Raw genomic sequence first — 16,870 nt, forward strand, 5'->3', positions numbered from 1 at the left:
ACATTTAAAATTTCCCATAACAAAATATCTTAAAATTCTACAATACCTTTCTACTGTTCTGGTTATATCACCACCTCTTTGTCCCTCATCAATCATACTCTTAATGTATATGGAAGAAATCCTCCTGAAGTCTTACCTTAAGGAATGAAGGGAAAAAAGAAAAAATCCAACAGCCCATTGTGCATTCAGCCAACATTCAAACCCTGGGTGCTGCCACTTCTTCAGCATCAACCTTCTGATGAACCACAGGCATCTAACAAAGATTCAGCAGGATTGTTATCTGATAATGAATTTTCTCACTTCCACAAAGTGCCTGAAGTGATCATAGTTAGTTATGAAGTGTTGCCTGCAAATTACTGCAGTACATATTGCTTTTTGTTATTTTGTTCATGCTTGTGCATTAAACAGGTTACATAAGGTCTACAGATCATTTGTCATGAATGTTTTGATTCTTGAGAACCATGAAGAATGGTATTTCTCTATATGTCAAATGATTTTTTTTTTCATGAGCACATTTAGGGATCTTTTTCTTATGTTCAATTGAAGAAAGCTTAATTATCATGTGTCATGGTGAAGATAGCTTTTGGTCAACCCTGTTTAGAGTTCTGTGTCCCTTCTGGACATTGTTTCCCAATTCTTTCCCCAGATTAGAGCAGCTTTCCTTTATTATTTAATTAAATACATTTTTAAAATTTTATTTATTCTTTTTGGAAAGTGAGACAGACAGAGTGGAGGAGAGGCAAAGAGGAAGATCTTCCGTCTGATGATTCACTCCCTAATTCCACAATAGCTGGAGGGGAGCCAGTCCGAATCCAGGAGCCAGGAACTTCCTCCAGGTCTCCTATGTGCGTGCAGGGTCCCAAGGGTTTGGGCCATCCTCAACTGCTTTCCCAGCCCACAAGCAGGGAGGTGGATGGGAAGCGGGGCCACTGGGACACGAACCAGGTCCCATATGGGATCCCAGAGCATGCAAGATGAGGACTTTAGCTGCTAGGCTATTGAGCTGAGCCCATTAAATACATTTTTAAATCCAGCTTCTCTTTTTGCACCTTCTGGAACTCCCATAACTCTTATATTTGGCCTTTTGATAGTGTCTCTTAATTCTTGAATACTTTTTTTTAGCTTGACCCAACTCTGCTTCCAACTTTTTGATTGCTTCCCCCCTGGTGACAGGAAATATCTTTCAATTCTGAGATTCTTTTTTTCTGCTTCCTTCATTCTATTTTGGAGACTCTCTACTGTACTTTTAATTTGCTCCAATGTATTCTTAATTTCTGATATATCAGCTTTCATTTGATTCATTTCCAGTGTGATATATTCCTTAAGTTCCTTGAACTCCTGTATTATGTGTTTCTCATTGTTGAAAAGACATTTTATAACAAGTGTTTTGAATTCTATGTCCCCCATTTTCTCGATGTCTTCCTCAGCTAACTCTGAGGTTGGCATAGGGTTTTACTACTTTGCAGAGGAGTCTTCAATAACATCCACTGTGCCTTTATGTCTTCTTTTGCTCTTGGTCATTGTACTTCTGGTTAGCAGATTCTTCTGCCTAGGGCAGATTTCCAAGCTGTGTCACCCACAGGTCTACAGTTCAATTTTGCTAATTTTGATTGGTACACGGCTCTTTGTTTGCAGTCACTTGTGCTACTCTCGTTAGCGAGTTTCAGATCAGGACTCTCATGTTAATCTTCCACCATGGTCTCTGTTAGCCCAGCTCCTGGCTCAGCACTCTACCTTCTGTGATCTTGTGCTATTGTTGCACGATTATCTGTAAAACATTTCTCCCAGTTCCAGTTCGCACAGTTCCCAAAATGACAGCACATTGCAGCTCACTGTTGTCCCTGCAGTTTCAAAGTCTTTGCCACACTGTACAAAATCGCACTTGAAGTGAAACTCATGGAGTTCTTGATCTGCTGGCCATTAGGTCTGGAAGCTCTCTGAACCGATTTTCAGTGGAACCTGAAGGATGCCACGTCATTACTATTCACTGAGCCAGAAATCAGTTGGCTCCCATCTTAGTGCATGTGCAATGCTGTCCCGTAACCATTGCCTTCCTACACGAGATGGTGCCCAATTCATCCCTAGTGGGGGTTTGGCCTATGAAATCCATCCTGTTCCCACACCACCTGTTTGGCATCTCCTGCTCTGTTGCTGCTCTTGGTCAAATTAAGCAAATCAGCAAGTTAGGCAGTTCTTTGTCTGGGTTCACCTTCTCACTTCCCGGTGAACTCCCCTCCCTACCTGGTTGCTGGTGGAGGTCCAGCCCTTGGTGGAGTTCAGAGCACCACTAGCTGAATGCCGCTGGGGTATCAGTCACTGCAGCACCACACTGTTGTCTTCATTGCTTTCCTGTGTCCATCAGTCTCCAGGTGCCCCTCTGCGGTCATTCTGTTCTCTCCTATTTCCTGAAATGTGCCCTCTTTACTTCACCCTGGCTAATGTTTGTCTGTTTAAACGTGTTGTCACCCTATTCTGCCATCTTGATTCTCCCTGATGTTGAATTTATTCCAGTTACGACGTTTTAGAATCCAGAATTAGGCCTAGCATAATAGTTCAATGTGCTAACTTTCCCCTTGAAAGCACTGGGATTCCGATATGGGCAGTGGTTCATGTCCACTGCTCCACATGTGGACTTGGAGGGCAGAGGAGGATGGCCCAACGTCTTGGGACCTGCACCCTCACGGGAGACCCAGAGGAAGCTCCTGGCTCCTGGGATCAGATCGGCTCATCTCCAACTTTGTGGTCATTTGGGGAGTGAATTAGCAGATGGCAAATCTTTCTCTGTCTCTCCTTTTCTCTCTAAATCTGTCTTTCCAATAAAAATAAATACATATTTTAAAGGTGGGGGGAGATTCTGTTGGTGGGCCAGTGTTGTGGTGCACTGCGCTAAACCATCTCTTGGGACACTGGCATTCCATCTCACAGTGCCAGTCTAAGTCTCAGCAGCTTTATTCGTAATGCAGTTACCTACTAATACACCTGGGAAAGCAGTAGAAAATGGACCGAGTTCTACAGTCCCTGCCACCCCTTGGAGACACAGGCTATCTGTATCTCTCTTTTTCTGTTGATCTCTAAAACAAATAAATAAATCTTTTTTTAAAAGAATCACATAAGGAATATAAAATAGATTCATTTTGAGGTGTTACTGAACTCAGAGTAGCTTTTGTTAATTTGTATTTTCCCACAGATTATGTATTAAAAGTCCCATTTCTGTTATATAGAGACCCAACCACTTTTAGTGCAGCGAGAATTCTTGCACTAATATTTTGACTATCATTGAAACTGGACATACATAGCTGTGCAGTTTAGGCACTGTGTTCAATACACAGTGAGAAAGCCAAGGGCAGCTGCACTTGAACCCTACGTCCTTACCTAGCCATCAGTCTCAGTGGTGAAATTGCTTTTGGTCTAGGGTGGCCAGCCATTCCATTTACCTAGAACTGGAGTTTCCCAGGATACAGGATTTCAGTGCTGCAGTTACACAAATGACCCTAGGCACAGATGTAAGGGGTATGTTAACATCAGCCTTCGGGATGCCTTCATGAGAAAGATTGGGCAGAAACAGCTGCATTGGTGAAGCCATTTGCACATTATATTTTGTTCTGCTTGTATTTTAAAGGTGAAAGAGCCATGTAATCCTGCCAACATCCTGACCAAGCCTGATCCAAGAACCTTCTGGACTAACGATGACCCAGGTAATGTTGGGGAACATGCACCCTGCTCTTTTATGTTGTACAAGGCACATTTTATCTATAACAAAGCACTGTACGATAGTAAAATTGGGGGACGCTTTCATTTGTTTGTATCTGACCCAATATCTGAACATGCCTCACCATCACTGCTATCATCATACTACTCTTTTCATTGTATCTTCCCTTTCAGTATCTACAACATGTATACTGTCAGGTGCAGTTTGATGGACTGAAATACATTCAAGTGTTGGGAGCGAACTAATAAGTGGATATATTTTCTAAGGGGAAAGATAGAGAGGGGACAAATACACTGCTCATAGTTTCTCTTCCAGGGGAATGGAAGGCTTCAAAAACCTAAAATGTTTATGGGAGGACAAGCACAACTAGTACTCTAGACCCAGGAGTATCCTTCGTATTACAATGAGAGGAATAGGACTTTATGAGATCAGAGAATATGCTTCAAGCTACAGAATCTAAAATTATCCTCCAATATGGCAAAATCTGTAGTCATATATGAAATCGGTGTCTTTTTTTATACACACAGGTGTGCCATGAAGCCAAATTCCACAATGTAAGCACTAGGAATGAAAAGTGCAGGTGAAGCAAAAAGGAGCTAAAACAATTAAGACAGTGATAATAGAGTTTTCACCTTTCCTAATTTAATAAGGTCTAATGGAAAAGAAAACTGAAGTTGGCACCTAATACTTCAGTTATGCCTCACAGTTTTTGAGGTGTATTCACAGAAATCCAATTTAGTGTTTGCAGCAACCCCATTACAATAGGAAGAGCAGACTATCCTTCTTATCTTTGGATTAGAATTAAAACAAGAGGCTGCTTATGGGAGCTTACTCCTCCGGAGTGCACAAGACCAAGAGTAGGATAGACAGACAAATGTCCAACTTTACAGCACAAGGGTACTCCAAACAATCTGAAGGCAAATCCCATTAAATTCAAGTGTGCTCAGGTATAAAATTTTAAGTCCATGCATAGTTTTTCATAATATACATCTGAAGATCCATTACGTACATGGGTCTCAACATTTTTTGCACAATATAAACTTATCTTTAAGTCCTATTTTTAAATGAACTTTCTAAACTCCATTTGTACACTTCCTAGGAAGAGAGGTGGCTCACAATCGGGGCTGGATATGATTGCAGTGTCTCACCATGGGTGTGGACTGGGTCTGGCGTGTGCCAGCTGAGCTAGATTCCAGCACTAGTTGGTGTTCTTATAAACAACCAGGATGGGTGTATGATAGCTAGGCTAGGTCTCAGCACCTGCTGAACCACACAAAAGCTGGGTTTAGGCATTGACCAGGTGTGGCTGCGCTGTAGCATCCAACAGTAAGAAGCAGAATGGATATGGGCCAGTCAGGCAAGGGTGCTGTTATTTCCAGAGCAGCAGTTGGACCAAATCCGGCTGAGCCAAGGACCGACTGGCATGTGTGATATCTGCCACTGGGAGGAGACTTGACGAGGAGCTTGGGGAACTCCTTTGTCAGGATGCAGCCCATGTGGGTGAACGCAAGAACCACGGCTGGGAGCAGCCCAGACCAGGCCAGGTTATAGTACCTGTGGGCTCAGGTCTGAGGGCAAGCCAGACTGAACCAATTCATAACATCTAGTGGCAGATCTGAGAACCAGAATGGGGTGCAGAATAGGCCAGGTTGGGCCGCAACAGCAGCCAGTTCACAGTAGGCCTGGGATCGGGGGCTATCCAGGCCAGTCTAGGCTGTAACACCTATCAGCATGACCTGGAACTAGGGGTATACCTGGCTGGGCCAGGCTACAGCACCAGCTGGCAAATGCCAAGGTGAGGCAGGCCATGCCCGACTGGGCCACAGCACTCACCAGTACACATGAGATCTGAGGTGGGTGAGGCAGGGTGCAACCCTGGTAGGGGGCAGTGCAGGCTCCCCTGCTGAATCACTGCTGCCACTGATGAGCATGAGAACTGGTACCAGGGGCATACGAGGCTAGACAGGGCTAAAACACCCACTGGCCTGCATGTGAACTGGTTTGGGGGAGAGCCAGGCTGAGCTAACTGACCATTTTCACTGGTGCATGCATGAGCCAGAGTTAAGTACAGGCCAGTCATAATCACCTGGCAAGTGCGGGGAATGTGGGCAGGTCCTGTCAAGCTAGTCTGCAGAACCAGCTGGAGAGTGCAAGATCCATGGGCTCTGGGAATCAGCTTTGTAAGGGAAACTGTGGGCACTGCTCTGATGGGCTGCGGCTCTCACTAGTGAAGCTGAGAACCAACCAGGGCTGGTGGTGGGCCTGGCTGAACAGGCAATAGTATACCTGTCGACTTAAGTATGAGCTGCATAGTGGGCTAGGCTACAGCACCCATAGGTGTGTACAAAAGTATAATGGGATACAGGACAGACTAGAATAGTCTGCTGCACTTACTGGCATGTGCAGGAGCCACGCCAGGGGCAAGCCTAGTGGGGGTTACTGGAGGGTCGCTGTGACTGGGCTGCAGTTCCCACTAGTAGGAGAGCTGAGTGTGTGGTGGGCAGGATTAAGATGGGCTGCAGCATAAGAAACAGGGCTGGAGACAGAACTGACCCAGCATCTGCAACCAACCCTGTGTGCATAGAGTGATGTGGGTGATGGACTGACCTGGACCCTGTATTGGCTAGCACACACAAGAACCAGATCTGGGATCACCTCAGACAAGTCTTCTTTGGGGATCCACCAAAACTGAACTGCTGGACTCTGAACTCCAACTATGGGAAGAATCATAGTATCTGTGGTCTGACAATGGAGTCAAGGATCAGAACTGGGTCTCCCCAGTTGCTGTGACAGAGCAGTGGATGGTATGCCTGAATGTACATGGAGGATATAGTAGTCCATTGGGATCTGCAGAGGACATCTAGTACTACAGCAGAGGATGGAGAGTAGAACAAATTAGGCAACTATGCCAGCCAAATATTGACAGCAAATATCTAAGCGAATGAAGACTGTAAGGTGGATGCACTGTGTCAGTCAATGGACCTTGAAAGGATGTCCTCATTCTTGAAGCAATGAAATCAATAGCATTTCAGAACTGTCAAGACCACTTCAACAGTAACCTCAGAACATGCTCCACATCGGGGACTCTGGGGTAAAACTGGGTGGCCATTCCCCCTCCCTGGGTACTGAGATGGTTGGGATGCTAAATGAGGCTTCTCTCCTTCTGATCCTCCTTCTTCCCAATACAATAACCCACCTGAGCAGGACCCTCGGAGCATGCCCCACATCGGGGACCTGGAAGGCGTGGGAGGCTGAGGGGGCTTCTCCCTTTATCTCCCCCCTTACCCCAGATACAGAAAAAATTAATAATAATGTGAAAACAATGGTCTTACCCACTTTCCTGTAGACCTTGACCCTTTATGCCCTAATCAACCATATAAAGATTATCAAAATAAAATAATTAGCAAGAAAAAAAAACCAACTAAAAGAAACTTGGAAACAAGGGTATCGTCCACCTTCTCCTAATCCTCAACCCTTCCCACTCTAATTAGTGGTTCATGTGGGCATGCTTCCTTCTCAACTATATAAACATCATCAAAAATAACATAAAAATAATAATTGTATACATTTAAGATACAATATGGTAATGTAATGTCACCATTTTGCTATTTATTTTACATGTTCCTTTTCTTCCTGTTTGCCTGTTAATTTTCTAGCATCTCTAGGACTTTTAATTCTTTAGAACTTAATATTATTTTATTTATTTATTCTCTAGCTATACCTTTTTAATTATATTTTCAGTGACAATTCTAGAGATTTCAATAAACAATTGAATTTTCACAAATCCTGATAGAAACTTAATATTGGTCTATTAACTCAATCTTTACCCTCATACATTTTATTTATGGTTGTCACATCTATTACTCAAATAAATCCTAGAGCAGAATAATTTTTTAAAAAGCATGAAATACTCTATCTTTTATATTTTGCCAGGTACTTACTATTTCTGAGGATCTTCACTTCTCCTTAAAAATTCAAATTTTCCTCTGACATCATTTCCTTTAGCAAAAAAATTTTATTATACTGTTTCTATAATGCAGGTCCTCGCCATGAATCATCTTAGTTTTGTCTTTATATGACTTTATGGATGCAAGTCTTAACTTGATTCTGGAAGGACATTTGTGCTAGCACAGCATTCTGTGTGGATTTCTTTTTTTCTTTCATTGTTTTAGAGATGCTGGTCCACTTCAGGCCTATAGAGTTTCTGGTGAGACATCAGTGATATTTGAATCATCGCTGCCTTAAAAGTAATGTACAGTCACTGACTGATTTCAATCTGTTTTTTACCAGGTTAATGATGATATGCCTAGAGAGGCTTCTGTGTTCTTTAAAATCTAACACCCCCTCACATTAAAGAGTTTAATATGCTAGTCTCCTGGTATTCTTTATTTTTTGTTGTTGCTAAGATTTATTTATTTTTATTGGAAAGGCAGATTTCCAGAGAAAAGATCTTCTCCCTGCTGGTTCACTGTCTAAGCAACCACAACAGCTGCAGCTGAGCTAATCCAAAGTCAGGAACCAGGAGCTTCTTCCATGTCTCCCACATGGGCACACGGTCCCAAGGCTTTGGGCCATCCTTGACTGCTTTCCTGGGCCACAAACAGGGAGCTGAGCAGAAAGTGGTGCAGTTGGGAGATGAATTGATGTCTGTAAGGGATCATGGCGCATGCAAGGCTACTGAGCTGGGCCTGGTATTGTTCTTCCTTTTTTTTTCCTTACATTATTATTATTATCATTTTATGATGCAGTTGCATAGGCTCCTGGGATTTCCCTTATACCAGACCCAATTTTCCCCCCTTGCCTGGTTCTTCTATATCATTACTAAAGTATAGTTCTTCATACACAGACATATGTCCATCATTGTGGCCATGGACAATGGCAGAGAGTCCAGCATCCTATTGTCAAGAAATTGTGAACAGTAAGTCCATCTTTGTCTGGAAGTAGAGATGCTTACTACATTGTATCCTCAGACCTGGATATGTTAGTCTCCATTTCACAGCTACTGCAAATTCCCTCAAATGAAAAGTCATAATACAATATCAACAATAGAAAGAAAAATAGAATGCAATGCCATAAAGTTAATTAACATGTTACTAGATATGACAGTCTCCATTACACTGCTACTATACATCCCCTTAAATGAAAAGTCACAAAACAAAATCAACATCAGGAAGAAAAAAAGAAATTAACAACACCATGAAGTTAAATAACATGCTACTAAATGACTAACTTGTAGCTGAAGAAATGAAAATCAAGAACCTTCTTGAAGAAAATGATGCTACTGTATGATCTATGAGTCATTAAAGAATTTAATCAGAAGAAAGTGTTTTGAAGAGATGAAACTAACAGAAAACATCAAAACCCATGCGACATAGTTTCCGCTGATCTTTGTTGGTGAAATGTGTCTCTTCCAGACAACAAATAGATGGGTTTTGTTTTTTAATTCAGTCTACTAATCTATGGCATTTGATTGAGCTTGAGCTATTTACATTCAGGGTTAATATGTATGGGTGGTACTTTGATCCTGTCATTTTATGAATGGGTTGTTCATTGGTTTAGTCTTCTGTTGGCATTTTACTGGGATGTTCTCCCCATTTGCCTTTGGTTTGGTTTGGTGCTATTCCTCTTCTCTGTGAAGAGAACATCTTGAAGTATCATTTGTAGGGCAGGTTAGGAAGAGGCATATTCTTTTAACTTTTCTTGACTGTGGAAGAATTTTATTTCATTTTCAAAGACAAAAGAAAGCTTTGCTGCATATGTTATCCTAGGCCGACAATTTTTTTCTTTTAGGATCTAGAATATGTCACTCCATTCTCTTCTGGCCTATAGAGTTCCCTGTGAGAGATCTCCTGTGAGTTTAACTGGCATTCCTTTATATGTCAGTTGGTTTTTTTCACATGCACATTTAAGGATCTTTTCCTTATGTTCAATTGAAGAGAGCTTGATGATCATGTGTCTTGGTGAAGATCACTTTTGATCAGGCCTGTTGGGAGTTCTGTGCCCCTCCTGGATCTTGTTTCCCAATTCTTTCTCCAGATTAGGGAAATTTTCCCTTATTATTTTATTAAATATATTTGTAAAACCAGTTTCTCTTTCTGCACCTTCTGGGACTTCCCTAACTCTTATATTATTCCTCCTAATAGTGTCTTTCAATTCTTGAATACTTTTTTTGGACTGATCCAGCTCTGCTTCCAGCTTTTTGTTTGTTTCCCCCTGATGACAGGAAATATCTTCCAATTCTGAGATTCTTTCTTCTGCTTCCTTCATTCTATTTTGGAAATTCTCCACTGTTCTTTTAATTTTCTCTACTGCGTTCTTAATTTCTGATATATCAGCCTTGATTTGCTTTATTGCTGCTATTGCTTGTGTAAAATATTCCTTAAATTCTTTGAACTCTTGTATGTGCTTCCCATTGGTGATCAGAAGCTTAAAAATGAGTTTCCTGAATTTTGTATGCCCCATTTTCTCAATGTCTTCCTCAGTTAACTCTGAGGTTGGCATCGGGTTTTGCTCCTTTGCAGGGGCGTTTTCAGTAATATTCAGTGTGCCTTTGTCTTTTCTTTTGCTCTTGGTCATTGTACTTCTAGTTAGCAGAGTCTTCTCCTTGAGGCAGATTTCTAAGCTGTGTCACCCACAGGTCTACAGTTTGTAGTTGGTACACAACTCTTTGCTTGCAGCCAATTGTGCCACTCCCTTTAGCTAGTTCCAGGTCTGGGTTCTTTTTTTTTTTTTTTTTTTTTTAGAGTTGAAGGAGACTCAGTCTTTATTTTTTTTAATTTTTTATTAAATTTATTCATTAATTACATTGTGTTGTAATTTCATAGGAACTGGGATTCTCCCCACACTTCCCCACACCCTCCCCCCATGGTGGATTCCTCCACCTTGTTGCGTAACCACAGTTCAAGTTCAGTTGAGATTCCCTCTTAGCAAGCATATGCCAAGCATAGAGTCCAACATCTTATAGTCCAGTCAAGTCCAACCACTTACTGGGGAGACCCTCTCTGGTCTGAGGGCAGAGCCAGCAGAGTATCATCCCGATCAAATAAAAACACTAACATATTATCAGCAACAATTAACATCGTTATGGAATTAATTGACATAGTATTGAGCAGCCAATATGTTAAAAATAAATGCAATTTCTTAACCCCATTCTGTGACCACCCCATTCACATTTCCATTTTAGTTTATATACTACATATGACATAACATCCATAACATAACATGTTATGCATAACATCATATCTTCTTAAATTAAGGCAAACATGTGGTATCTAACCGTTTGGGATTGGCTCATTTCCCTTAGCATTATGGTTTCCAGTTTGGCCCATTTGGCCACAAAGAACTGCATTCCAGCAATAGCATTCCTAGGAATATATCCAAAACACCTGTTTTATGAGAAACCAACATGCACTCCTATGTTCATAGCCGCACAATCAGTAGTTGCAAAAACATGGAAACAACCAAAATGCCCATCAACAGAGGATTGGATAAGAAAGCTATGGTTCATCTACTCCTTGGAATACTACTCAGCTATTAAAAAAAAACAAAATGCAGGTCTGGGTTCTTTTGTTAGATTTTCACAAAAAACTCCGTAGCCCCAAATCCTGGCTCACCACTCCACCTCCTGCGATATTGTGCTAAGGTTACACCATTGTCTGTACAACCTTTCTCCCACTTCCGGTTGGAAAAGGTCCCAGGATTAGAGAGACACCAGGTGTCCTATATAGTTAGGTTGTTGGTAACGCTGATCTTGTCGGAACCTGTTTGACTTTAGGTCTGGGTGCCACATGGACCTATCTTGGCCCGTACTATGACACAGTCAGTATTATTTTCCTGCGGGACCAATGCAATCCTCGGAACTCAGTGAGTTCTCACCAAGCTCAGCACATGCGAAGTTCACTGTTGTCCCTTGCAGTCCTAAAGCTTTTGCCACAGTGTACAAAATAGCACCTGACGTACCACTACTAGAATTTTTGATCTGCTGGCTGTCAGGTCTGAGGGCTACCCAGACCTGTCTTGAGTGGAACCTGTAGAAGGCTGTATTGATGCAGTTCACTGAGTCAGAAATGAATTCACTCCCAGCTCAGTGTATGCTCAGTCCTTTCCCTTGCCTTTGCCTTCTTACGCAAAATGGTGCCCAATTCAGGTCTAGGGGACTGACTGGGCTGTGAAATCCACCCTGTTCTCGCACTGCCCATCTGGGATCTGCTGCTCTGTCTCTGCTCCTGGTCGAATCAAACAGACCAGCAGGATGGACAGTTCTTTGTCTGGGTTCACCTCCCAAGCTTCTAGTGAAAGTCCCTTCCCACCTGGTTGCTGGTGGAGTTCACATCACCCTTAGCTGAATGCTGCTAGAGTATCAGTCACTGGAACACCACTGCTTTCCTGTGTCTGTCAGTCTCCAGGTTCCCCTCTGCCATTGTTCTGTCCTCTCCTATTTCCTGGAATGTGTCCTCTCTGATTCATCCTGATTAAATGTTTCTCCGTCCATTTAAACGTGTCCTTACCCTATTCTGCCATCTTGATTCTCATCCTTGGTATTATTCTTACAGTCTGAATGTAAAATGTTTCTCCAGGGGCTTCCATGTTCCTCTATGCCCTTTCTTGTTCACCTATCTATACTCTCTTTGAAGCCATTCCCAGCAGCCTTCAATTCTGTTGAGTACAAACACAAACTATAACCTCCACACCAAAGGCCATCCTATGTAACGCAGAAATAGATGAGCCTATCAATGTATTCTTTTTTTTAATTTTTTTAAAAGATTTATTCATTTTATTACAGCCAGATATACACAGAGGAGGAGAGACAGAGAGTAAGATCTTCCGTCCGATGATTCACTCCCCAAGTGAGCCGCAATGGGCCGATGTGCGCCGATCCCAAGCCAGGAACCTGGAACCTCTTCCGGGTCTCCCACGCGGGTGCAGTGTCCCAATGCATTGGGCCATCCTCAACTGCTTTCCCAGGCCACAAGCAGGGAGCTGGATGGGAAGTGGAGCTGCCGGGATTAGAACCGGCGCCCATATGGGATCCCGGGGCTTTCAAGGTGAGGACTTTAGCCGCTAGGCCACGCCGCCGGGACCTGTCAATGTATTCTTACACTTGATCTTAGCCAAAAGGCCGAGAAGCGATGTCAATGGATTCTTTATCTACATGACATTCTCATCATTGTCACAGTATGGATTCTATTATAACTTTGTTGAATTCCCAAAAACAATTTTAGTATAGTGATTCTTTTATTTCCTATGAAATACATATTTTCATGAATGGAATATTTCCTCTCAAAGCCAGACATTATTAGAGAATATTTTATTTACTTAACCTAGTTGGTAGTCTCTTAATACATAGTTTAAACAGAATTATATAATAGAGGTAACTAATCCACATTCCTTAATCAAAAAAAAAAAAAAAAAAGCTGAATAGAATTTATCTGGAGGATGGCATTTAATACAGGAGTCACACAGTTGCTTGGTGTACTAGTATCCTGAATCAGAGGCCCTGTCTCTGCCTTCCAAGCATGTGGAAGGATTTGATGGAGTTTTGAGTCCTGGCTTCAGCCTGGTGCTTAGGTAGGAGCTAGCTCCCTTTTTCTCTCCCTTCCTCCCTTTCCAAATAAATCAATATTGCTTTGAAACACACCTACTTTACTAAGAAGTGAAGAAGTATAGAGCATTATCTTGCCTTGAAATCTGAATGACTTGCCTAGATTTTCATAGTCAATCTTTTTATGAAAGTCCCGAAGGGCCATAATAGCATGTTTACCTTCCACATGGTATTGGAAACAAAAATCATTGTTGAAAGTCTTTTTCTGCACAGTTGTAATCTAAATGAGGTATACAATTGTCATAGGAAGGAAAAGGGAAATAGATAAAGGAAGAAAATTAGTCACACATAATCTTACCCACACTTTTATTCCTGGGGTTGAGAATCCAACATTGTTTACATTGGTTCAGATAATAAGCAAACAGGCTGCACAAGTTTAGGTTCTTCCTTCTAATCTGTTTTCAAGCTTTGAAATCAGAGTTGTTTACTTTGGGCACCTTTGTTTTTCATTGAGGTCCTTTAATACCTCCTCAGTCAAGATTTCAAGGTAAGTTGCATTTCCCCACTCTTTGAACAAGTGTTTTTCTCTACTAGGAGTACTGACAGCACAGATAATATTCTTTACTTAAAGAAAGTTGGATAATGAAGAGGTCAAATGATAAGGATTCTTTGCTTGAACCATCATTTTAGTGTGTGCTTGTTTTGCCAGGGAGGAATAAGAACTCCTTCCCAGTCTGGCTTTAACCCTTTAACATTTGGTCTCTCTCTAACAAACAGTTGACCTTGCAATTTTCAAAATATCTGCGTTTGTTTCCAGCAAAAATTAAAGCACCAGAATCACTGGGTAAATTATTCCCAAGGGGAAAAACAGAGTGCACCCTTATGTTGTTAGGATTCATCGTATTTCTAGTGATTCATCACATATTTTCAGATTTTCAAATTTCTGGAATTTTAGAGGGTATCATAAAGAGGAATATCCATATTTCTTCAGGAGCAGTGACCATTTAAGTAGCACATGTAGAAAAGAAACAATTTATACTTTGAAAATGTATAGATCACAGAAATATTTTTTCTATTTCAGGCAACGTAGGAAATTAGTCACTGAATTAATGCAAAGAGAGGGAAATTTTCTTCATCACATAAATATTTAAAGTCAAGAAAACAACTTCTGGATTTCTTTTTATAGGAAGAAAAACACACTCTATTTATATTTATATTTATATAAATATATACAGTATATATACAGTATATAAACGGTAGTTCCTTCCTTAGTCCTTCAACATTTGATCCAGTGAAAAGCAAAACATGATAAGGGTAAATATGTTTAAAAGGAAATCCTGTGTCGCCTGCAAGGTGACCCAGGTGTTCACAGCAACTTTGCCTTTAACAGTATGGGCAATCATTTAGTTAAAGAATCTGTAGATATATTATAAAGCTTTAAGTAAACTGACCTCAATGACTCAGGTCATAGCTATGAAAACAGTGGCCTATCTCAGCAATAGAGTTGTTTTGCATGCAAAGAAGAATTTCAAAGTCATTAGCAATGAGAAAGAAACAAGAGCACATTCATGGAGGCCTGCATGTTGGCTCAACAGGCTACATATCTGCCTGCAGCGCCCGTATCCACGTGGGCACCCGTTCTAGCCCTGGCCGTTCTACTTCCCCTCCAGCTCCCTGCGTATGACCTGGGAAAACAGTGCAGTATGACCCAAAGCCTTGGGCCCCTGCACCTGTGTAGGAGATTTAGCAGTTCCTGGATCCTCATTTCAGATGGGCTAAACCCTAGCTGCTGTGGTCATTTGGAAAGTGAACCAGCAGATGGAAAATGTTTCTCTCTATAAATAAAAAATAAATAAATAAATCTTTTAAAAAAAGAACAAGTCACAATCATAAAAACATAAAATTATTGTTTCACCTAAATCTTGAATGTCCTCTACCTCATTAAATTGTAAACATTGAGCAAGCAGCAAAGGTCGGGCCTCAGGAGTCTTCTACTGACATCTCCTGGGTGGCCCCTTAGCTAGGAAAGCCAACTTCCTGCTCCTCCTGTTAAAGTTGTTGAGATTACTCTTTTCATGTGTTGACGGTTTATCAGAATTGGCTGCGAATACTCTTGGCTGAGTAATCCACTGTAATCCACTATAAATGGACCATCAAATGTAGGATCTGCTTCAGACTCACTTCATCCTGTGTTGAATATAAACTAAAACCTAAGAACCCTGGACAGAGAGAGATGAAAAAAAAATTAGATAGATATCTCATACCATGCACCAATTTAAGATTCAGCACTCCTGAGCTACGTCCAATTCCTCACTAAAATAATGTTCAGAGTTGCTTGGACTTGTAGTATGCTCAAATATCTTAGAAAAGTGAACACAAGCCCGGTGCCGTGGCCTAGTGGCTAAAGTACTCGCCTTGATTTGCCAGGATCCCATATGGGTGCCGGTTCTAATCCCAACAATTCCACTTCCCACCCACCTCCCTGCTTGTGGCCTGCCAAAGCAGTCGAGGATGGCGCAAAGCTTTGGCACCCTGCACCCACATAGGAGACCTGGAGGAAGTTCCTGGCTCCTGGCTTCAGATCAGCACAGCTCCAGCTGTTGCAGTCACTTGAGGAGTGAATCATCAGATGGAAGATCTTCATCTCTGTCTCTTCTCCTCTCTGTATATCTGACTTTGCCATAAAAATAAATAAACCTTTTTAAAAAGTGAACACAATTAATACTTTCATAAACTAATATCAAAAGAGGTCTTTTTTGTAGATCTTAATGAAGATTGAATTCAACAGAATGATGGAAATCCACCCTAACCCCAGTTTCAGTTCTTGATACCGCCTACTTCTGTACCTCAAACTGTTCCAAATCTACTTTCACATCAATTTCTTTCATCTTAGAACCAGTAGCCACGTGTTTAACAGGTGCTTGAACCACATCTCTGAGTCAATAGAACATACGCGGGCCAATCGAGGGCAACAGGAAGCCTACCATTTGTGTTCCGTTTGTTGTGGTTGGTAGTGTGGTCAACTATTGAGTAAGGTCTACTACTTTTACTCAGGCATCAATGCATGTCAATTCAGATAATTTCACCCTTCTGTGTTTTTAGTTCTTTTACCTTAAAAAATGGAATAGTACTAAAAGATCATTGAGTATTGTGAGGGTTAGAGAAAATAGTTACTTAGAACTGTGTGCAACATAATTAATGCTCGAATTATGTCATTTACCTAGAATTACATTCACCTAGAATTTATAAACTGTGAGTTGAAAGAAAAACATGTTTTTTTCATTGCTGTTATTTTTATGCTTTACTGAATTAATAGTCAGTTTCCTTTTATCCCCGAAACTCATTCATTTGATTGGTTAGAGCTTGGAGTTTGCTTTGTTTAAGCATGGCCTGATCAGTTGACGTTACCCGGGGGCTGCAAACTCAAGACTGATAAGCTTCCTAGAAGTAGGCCTATGGTCGAAATAAAAATTCTCATCACTGGAGAAAATCTTAATCTCACCTATGCGTTTAAATGAAATACTGCATTCTTTCCCCAGGATCTATGGAGAAAAATACACTAGATTTGTATGACATCACTCTGCGATGGTTTAGAGGGCTGTCTAGGAATGGGTATTAAT

General features: G+C 41.3%; 1 protein-coding gene across 1 annotated transcript in view; it reads left to right on the plus strand.

Annotated features, from left to right (window-relative positions):
- The window catches only part of SGK1 (serum/glucocorticoid regulated kinase 1), a 122,231-nt gene that overhangs the window by 77,319 nt on the left and 28,042 nt on the right, over positions 1-16,870 (plus strand). Inside the window, exon 3 of the mRNA XM_004587248.3 lies at positions 3,620-3,695. Within this exon, the coding sequence (XP_004587305.2) occupies positions 3,620-3,695 (76 nt within the window). The remainder of the gene's footprint in view (positions 1-3,619; positions 3,696-16,870) is intronic.

The sequence above is a fragment of the Ochotona princeps genome, chromosome 1 (genome assembly GCF_030435755.1).
Source record: "Ochotona princeps isolate mOchPri1 chromosome 1, mOchPri1.hap1, whole genome shotgun sequence".
NCBI lineage: Eukaryota > Metazoa > Chordata > Mammalia > Lagomorpha > Ochotonidae > Ochotona > Ochotona princeps.